Consider the following 8,512-nt stretch of genomic DNA (forward strand, 5'->3'; position numbering starts at 1 on the left):
TTTTTGGCTTGAGAGAATGCTCGAGGGCCTCCAACAATCAATAAAAACATGGCTAGTGACTCAATTGATGAAACATATTTTTTACTTCAACACGTAGGTAGATACAAGAAAATTATGAAGTGTACTGGAAACCTCTATGCTCATCTGAAACATTGAAACAAAAATCTGGGTAGACCAAAACGCTCCATGACCCATTGGTCACAACACAAGAAATATGACGCAACAATACAAGCAAACATGGTTCACATCATAGACAAATAGATAATTCTACACACGGTTCATCATCTCCTTGTAATTCTATTTCTTCATAAAATCAAACATCCCTTCTTTTGTTTCAAGCACGTTGAAGATCTCTCTAATTCCCGCTTCACCATAAGGATGACGGTTGTATGCATGAGATCAGTTTTTTCTTGCCCCCACATCAGTTCACCATCTTCATGACCTCTACGATGGTAGGCACATGGTTGGTTGGAGGAGGAGCTTATGATGCTTCTACATTGGAGATTATTTTATCCATTCCCCTTTCTATCCATGTGGCATGTCTTCTTATACAACCGAAAGAAGGGACCCTTCTCATCCTTCTCATTTGCACTAGAGGATTCCTTGTGCTTTTTTCTCGTTTTGTTTTCTTTAAAGATGCCGACTCATTGTCTTTTGTAACTCAACCAAATTGTGATCACTGGATTCATCAGAGAACACATCTCTAGGACAAGTTGTGGTGGTCCCATTGACACATTATCATATAAGATGTGAAAATATTCAAGGTGCTTTGGTCCACATTTTTTGGAACCTCAAATGTTTTGCATTTGGTACCATGGGCGGAGCTACATGTAAGTCGGGAGTACAATCATTTAAATAGTGTTTTTTCACATTGAATGAATTTGAAAACCAAGCTATTAATGCAATTAATTAGTTAGATATTTAATTGGGTGTATTTTTAATTAGTTTTGTTTAAATATGGATTGTTTTAAATTAAGTAGTTACCGACGATGTCACAACACAGTCAACATAACCTTGGCCGAGAACAATCGGTTACACGACACCATTCTTTAGATATTGTTTCACACCGTAGCAATGCACATATATTTAGCTATTTTTTTATTATTTACAAGCACAACTTGTTAAAATTAGATCTCCACTCACGTGAACCACATAAGCTCAGCTAGCGCAAGTATGGGGAAGTAAGGGCAACCGGATTTCAACAAATTGGACGAATGCCATCAAACACGATGTAATTTAGCAAAGTTCGAACAAAATTTACATAAAACACATGATATTTCGTTGGTTTAACTAAACCAAGCTGCAATACTCAAAATAATTATAGAAAATAACACTGTTCATCCATACATATCATGTAAATATCCCTAGTACAACAATAGTTCAAATTTCACGAGATAACAATATGTTCAAGACGTTTTTTGAATTTAAAGATACTTGAATCGTAGTGGCACATGTCGTCCCACACAGGTTGCCCCTTGAGCTTAACCCAACAATTTATGTGCGTCAATGGCTAGCCCTCAGTCCTATAGTACATCACGATGATGCATGCAAGCTATACAATGGTAGAGCAACATTGAGTGAATAAATGAAGTAACCAACATGTAGAGCACCAAGAAGCAAAACTTACAATCTCAATCGTTGGCGCACCCAATGGGCACATTTTCTCCACTCGTTCAACCACGTCGCAAAACTTTGTGACGGAGTTGTATATGGTGTACCATCGATGAGATATTGATCTCACATTGCGTTCATGGATGATATGCATGTCATGGGGCGCGAAGTGCTTCGCACATGAAACGAACCATGCATGCCCTCCAAAAGATCGAGCCCCTTGAGTTCATGCCTACAAAGTCCACAGATACGGCCACCCACGCATCGCGCACAACCCATCCTCCTTCACTGAGTACTCATCCATCGTGCTTGAGAACAACGAGAAGTCCAAAAGAAAAAGCTCAATGGCATTTGACAGAACACCTGCCGGGCATGGTGTCCGTCATGAACGTTGCCGGCAAGGGGGCGAAGGGTATCTGGCTATCGAGGGATCCTGGGTGGATGGCAACATAGTCCAAGGAGGGCAGGCGCATTGGTGGGGGTTGCGAATGTCCTATGATGCATGTGCGGTGGCTGGAAAGGTGCATTGACAACGCCGGACGAGGAGGGTGCGGATGCAAAGTAACAGGGGTATAGAGGAGGAGTGGAAGAAAAGTGGACCAGAAGTGAGACTTAAGTGGGTCGAGGGTGTCCGAGTACTATGTGGCGGTGGTCCGGACTCTAGCAACGCCCCCCTTCCGGTTTACGGAAAAATGGACGTCCGGACCGAGTATCATTGTTATTAAAACGAGTTCGGATAACCTGGTCTGGATGGATGCGGGTGATTTGAGAGGGAGGAGATGCCTTAACGAACCTACAATTTGGTCATAACTCATAAGCCACGAGCACTGAACCAGTCCCGCCGACCAGTGTGCTCGTCCGATACAATTCCGGCAGCTCGCCAACAGCAGGAGGTGAGTCCACCACTCCACCCGCCGGCGGTCTACATAGAGAACTCACGCACCGGTACCCACCACAAGACGTATAGAACTAGAGCACCATCGTAGCATTTCCATGGACCAAGTCCATGCTATTTTCCCCAAAAGAAAGTCCACGGCACCTCGTTCCCCTTCACAGAACGGCAGCTTTAACGACCGAGGCTGCCCCCAAATCCCCAATTTCCTGGGCACCCAACACGTCACTGTAGTAAGCTCAATCGCCTCGAGCAGCAAGAGATCTCACCAGCCAATTCGATCCTGCGTCCGATTCGGGTCCTCGCCCGCCATGGGGTTCGACAAGGAGGCGAGCTCCTCCTCCTCCGGCCTCGACGCGGCGGCGCTGCTGCCGAAGCACGGCGGCGCGGGCGTCGGCGCGCGCCTGTCGTCGCAGCCCAAGACCTTCGCCAACGTCTTCATCGCGGTGGTCGGATCGGGCGTGCTGGGCCTCCCCTACACCTTCTCCCGCACGGGCTGGGCGGCGGGCTCCATCCTGCTCCTCGCCGTGGCCGGGCTCACCTTCCACTGCATGATGCTGCTCGTCGGCTGCCGCCGCCGCCTCGCCGACGAGCACCCCAAGATCGCATCCTTCGGCGACCTGGGCGCCGCCGTGTACGGCGCCGCGGGCCGCCACACCGTCGACGCCATGCTAGTGCTCAGCCAGGCCAGCTTCTGCGTCGGCTACCTCATCTTCATCGCCAACACCTTGGCGCACCTCCACCCCATCGGGGACCCGTTCGAGTCCTCGCCTCTCCTCACGGCCAAGGCGCTCTTCATCTGGGTCATGCTTCCGTTCCAGCTCGGGCTCAACTCCATCAAGACGCTCACGCTCCTCGCGCCGCTCAGCATCTTCGCCGACGTCGTGGATCTCGGCGCCATGGGCGTCGTGCTTGGCCAGGACGTGTCCACGTGGCTCACAGAAAGGCCCCCCGTGTTCGCCTTCGGTGGCCCCGCCGAGCTCCTCTACGGCCTCGGCGTCGCCGTCTACGCGTTCGAGGGCATCGGCATGGTCCTGCCGCTGGAGGCGGAGGCCGCGGACAAGCGCAAGTTCGGCGGCACGCTCGGGCTGTCCATGGTGTTCATCGCCGTCATGTACGGGCTGTTCGGCGCCATGGGCTACCTGGCCTTCGGCGCGTCCACGCGGGACATCATCACCACCAACCTCGGCGCCGGGTGGCTGTCGGTCACCGTGCAGCTGGGCCTCTGCATCAACCTCTTCTTCACCATGCCGGTGATGATGAACCCGGTGTACGAGGTCGCCGAGCGCCTGCTCTACGGGAAGCGCTACGCCTGGTGGCTGCGCTGGATCCTAGTCGTGTTCGTGGGGCTCATGGCGATGCTCGTGCCCAACTTCGCCGACTTCCTCTCGCTCGTCGGGAGCAGCGTCTGCGTCCTGCTCGGGTTCGTGCTGCCGGCCGCATTCCACATGAAGGTGCTAGGCGCCGAGATCGGGTGGCCTGCGCTCATCGCTGATGTGGCTGTCATCGTCGTCGGCCTGGCGCTCTCGGCGTCCGGGACATGGACGTCACTCGCGCACATGTTTGGTGCTTCCAACGCGTAAGCATCACTGCATCAACAAGGACATGGATTCTTCGGGAATGCTCAAGTGTACATTGTACTAGTGTAATTAGCATTGAGACCCGTCCAGTTCAGCTGCCATGTCGAGTTGGGCATGGTAGTATCTGGTCCCTTGCATTGCTTGTAAAGAAGAGGCAAATGGCATAGGCCCTCATGGTATCCCACGGCGAAATCTGTATTGTAATAGATGTCCCAAGGATCAAGCGACCACAACGAACCTGTGTGTTGTACCAGAGTATTTATGTTACTATGCAAGATGTTCTTTTTGTCTAAAATTGTTAGGGTATGTTTGAGCAAATTTGCCTAGTTCTGAAAGGATGTGGATTGTGTAGGTTTTGTTTTTCTTACAGATAGAAGATCTTGTTTCGTTTATCTCTATTTCGCAGTGATCTGTGGAGTTCTCGTGTTGATGCATGATGCTTGAAGTAAAATTACACCGGGGACTGCAGAGCTGCCCACCCTTCAGAGTTTCCTTTCTGAAAGTGGCGATCAGTTTTTGCTTGAACGGTCACTGATTGATTTTTTTGTCCTCTGTTCAAGTTCTCTGTCTATTTTTCGGCTATATTTCATACTGATTTTTCACCAAAGAGCAAAACCGGCTAAAATGGGCACTGACCACATTTATGCAGGCATATGTGTTTTTTTACTATTAATCACATATATTTCACTAGACAGATGAATTACAAAGAGTACATATGTGGTCATCATAAGAAACAAACATAGATGTCTTGTTTTCCTTCTTCCAGTTGCCGAAAGGAGTTCTACGTAGATTGAATTATTTCCAATCAAGATTCTTTTGGCAAGAAAATAGCGAGAGAAAGAAATATCGACTAGCTAAATGGAGTGTGGTTTGCCGTCCCAAACACCAAGGCGGGTTGAGCATTCATGACCTTGAGGTTAAGAATAGGGCCCTCCTTGGCAAATGGTTGTTTAAATTACTGACCCAAGATGGTGTATGGCAAACCATCCTGAGGAGGAAATATGTGGGTTCCAAGGCGGTATCCCAAGTATACTGGAAGCCCGCGGATTCTCACTTTTGGGCGGGTCTAATGGCCACGAAGAAATATTTCTTCTCTTATGGATCCTTCTCGATTAAGGACGGCTCGGAAATTAGATTTTGGGAGGACAAGTGGCTAGGGAAGGCCACACTCCGAGAACAATATCCGGCTCTATACAACATTGTGCGTCACAAGGGTGATACTATCGCTACGGTAATGCAATCATTTCCACCAAATGTGGCGTTCAGAAGAGATTTAATTGGATCCAGACTCAAATTGTGGTACATCCTGCTCCAGCGGTTGTCCACGGTGCAATTGTCATATGGGTCTGATATATTTCGACGGAACCTACATGGGAATGGTCAATTCTCAGTGGAGTCTACGTATAGAGCGTTAATCCAGTCTGATGTGCCAGTTGATAATAACAAGAAGATCTGGAAGATAAAGATACCTCTGAAGAAAAAAAAATCTTTGCATGTGTAGAAGGATAAGTTTTGGCAATGCAACTCTCAATGTATTGATCGGGTGCATAAGCATGTATATATGGTGTACAATGTGGGCCTCGACCTCAACTATACAAAGACTAGGAGGTGGGCCAGGATATACAATATACACGCAAACCATATATTCCACACACCCCCACCACCGCGCGGTCGAAGCGTCGCCGGAGACGCAGAGACTGGACCTGAACTCCTCAAAGACGGGAGTAGGCAATCCCTTAGTCATCACATCAGCGAACTGTTGCGCCGTCGGGACATGGAGAACCCGAAAGCGCCCAAGGGACACTTGCTCGTGAACAAAGTGAATATCGAGCTTAATATGCTTCGTGCGGCGATGATGGACCGGGTTGGTGGAGAGGTAGACGGCAGAGACGTTGTCGCAGTACACGAGCGTGGCCTTGTGAACATCACAAAGCAACTCCTGGAGCAGCTGGCCAAGCCAGGAGCATTCGGCAACGGCGTTAGTCACTGCCTGATACTCTGCCTCGGCACTCGAGCGGGAAACCGTGGGCTGTCGCTTGGACGACCAAGAGATCAGTGAGGGCCCAAGGTAGACACGGTAGCCTGAGGTGGAGTGACGTGTGTCGGGGCAGCCTGCCCAGTCCGCATCAGAGTAGGCGACAAGGTCGGTGGAGGCGGAGGCCGTCAGTGTGAGTCCCAAGGACGTGGTGCCACGTATGTAACGGAGGATACACTTCATCAAGGCCCAATGAGAGTCACGCGGGGAGTGCATGTGGAGGCACACCTGCTGAACAGCCTACTTCAGGTCCGGGCGCGTCAATGTCAGGTACTGTAGGGCACCAACAATAGAGCGATAGAATGCTGCATCGGACGCGGGAGAGCCCTCTAGGGCGGAGACCTTGGCCTTCATGTCGACAGGCGTGGCGGCAGGCTTGCAGTTAAGCATGCCAGCGCGCTCGAGAAGCTCGTGAGCATACTTCTGCTGATGCAGAAAGAACCCATCGGACCGTCGGACCACCTCGATGCCGAGGAAGTAGTGCAGGGGCCCCAAGTCCTTGAGGGCAAACTCATCACGAAGACGCGCAGTAATCTGCTGAAGGAGCTCAGGAGTGGATGCTGCCAGGATGATGTCGTGACGTAGAGCAGTAAATATGTAGTAGCGGCTCCTTGATGATATACAAAGAGGGAAGCATCGGAGCAAGTGGACCTGAATTCAAGCAACTGCAGGAAGGCAGCGATACATTGGTACCACGCCCGTGGCGCCTGCTTTAACCTGTAAAGAGAACGGGAGAGCAAGCACACATGGTCGGGATGCGCGGCGTCGACGAATCCATTGGGCTGCTGACAGAACACCTGCTCAGCGAGGTGGCCATGCAGAAAGGCGTTGGAGACATCCAACTGATGCACTGGCCAGGCATGAGAGACGACCAACTGGAGCACTGTGCGGATCGTGCCCGGTTTGACAACCGGGGCAAAGGTGTCGGTGAAGTCCACGCCCGCACGTTGCCGAAATCCATGGACCACCCAACGAACCTTGTAGCGCTCAAGAGTGCCATCCAGACGAGTCTTGTGCTGGAAGACCCATTTGCCGATGATGATGTTGGGATGGGAGGCCGAGGGACGAGCTGCCAAGTGCGGTTCCGCTGGAGAGCATCGGACTCTTCCTGCATCGCAGCAAGACAATGAGGATCCCGGAGGGCGGCTCGAGCTGACGATGGGAGAGGTGACGGCTCGGAGGTGGAGGCAGCGAGAAGATACTCATCACTGGTATACTGCATGCTCGGTTGGTGGATGCCAGCTCGAGACCGAGTCATCGGGCGGGGCAGCGGGTCCGGGGTGGCAACGGGTACCCGTCGCCCCCGAGACACCGGGCGAGGCCGCACCGGTGGAGGTGGACGCCATGGGCGCCAGGGAGGCCGGCGTGGAGGGCGCCGACGACGTGAGGGGCGCCGGGGATGCCACGGGCGTCGAGGTCGGTGTGACCGACCCAAGGAGGGGCAAAGCCCCCGAGGCAGCCGGGCGGGAAGGAACTCGACTAACGGTGCGAGGTGGGCCCTCAAAGCCAGGAGGCGGCTCGAGAGATGCTCTCGAGCGGCCATCACCGGAGGGGCTCGCCGAAGGACCACTGGGAGCTGGCGGTGTCACAACATCCAAAGGTACCTGCTAAAATGGAAAGACCTTCTCATCAAAGTAAATGTGTCGTGATGTGATCACACAGTGTGAGATAGGATCATAGCAACGATAGCCTTTGGTGTTGGGTGGGTAGCCGAGAAAAATGCAGGCCAATGATCGAGGAGCTAGCTTATGAGGAGTAGTGGAAGCAATGCTAGGGTAGCACAGACATCCGAAGATGCGTAGCTCATCGTAAGTCGGTGGCGTGCCGACTAGAAGATGATGTGGGGCAGAATTCCCGCGAGTGCGACAAGGACAAATGTTAAGGAGAAGTGATGCGGTGGCGAGCGCGTCCGGCCAAAAACGTGGTGGCACGTTGCATGGAAGAGAAGCGTGTGAACACAGTCATTAAGAGTGCGAAGTACGCGCTCGGTGCGCCCGTTCTGTTGCAAAGTATACGGGCAAGTGAGACGAAATATCGTGCTGTGTGTGGTGAGAAGGTTGCGGATGGCAAGATTACCAAAATCCTTCCCGTTGTCTGTTTGCAACGCATGGATGGGACGTCCAAACTGCATGAAGACATAAGAGTAAAATGCGGTGAGAGTGGAGATAACGTCCGACTTTTGCCGCAACAGGAAGGTCCACACATAGTGCGCAAAATCATCAAGGATAACAAGGTAGTAAAGATAGCCCGTATTGCTTGCAACAGGAGAAGTTCAAACATCACTATGGATTAACTCAAACGGGTATGATGCGACATGCGATGAAGTGCTAAACGGAAGACGAACATGTTTGCCAAGACGACAAGCATGACAAGTGTGATCGTCGATCTTATTAC

General features: G+C 51.4%; 1 protein-coding gene across 1 annotated transcript; it reads left to right on the forward strand.

Moving 5' to 3' along the window:
• The first annotated feature begins 2,406 nt into the window (after window positions 1–2,406).
• On the forward strand, window positions 2,407–4,378 carry LOC109731493 (amino acid transporter AVT3B). Its single transcript, XM_020290669.4, has one exon. It carries the CDS (start codon window positions 2,605–2,607, stop codon window positions 4,084–4,086), a length of 1,482 nt encoding a protein of 493 aa, XP_020146258.1. The 5' UTR covers window positions 2,407–2,604; the 3' UTR covers window positions 4,087–4,378.
• The last annotated feature ends 4,134 nt before the right edge of the window (window positions 4,379–8,512 follow it).

The sequence above is a fragment of the Aegilops tauschii genome, chromosome 2 (assembly GCF_002575655.3).
Source record: "Aegilops tauschii subsp. strangulata cultivar AL8/78 chromosome 2, Aet v6.0, whole genome shotgun sequence".
NCBI lineage: Eukaryota > Viridiplantae > Streptophyta > Magnoliopsida > Poales > Poaceae > Aegilops > Aegilops tauschii.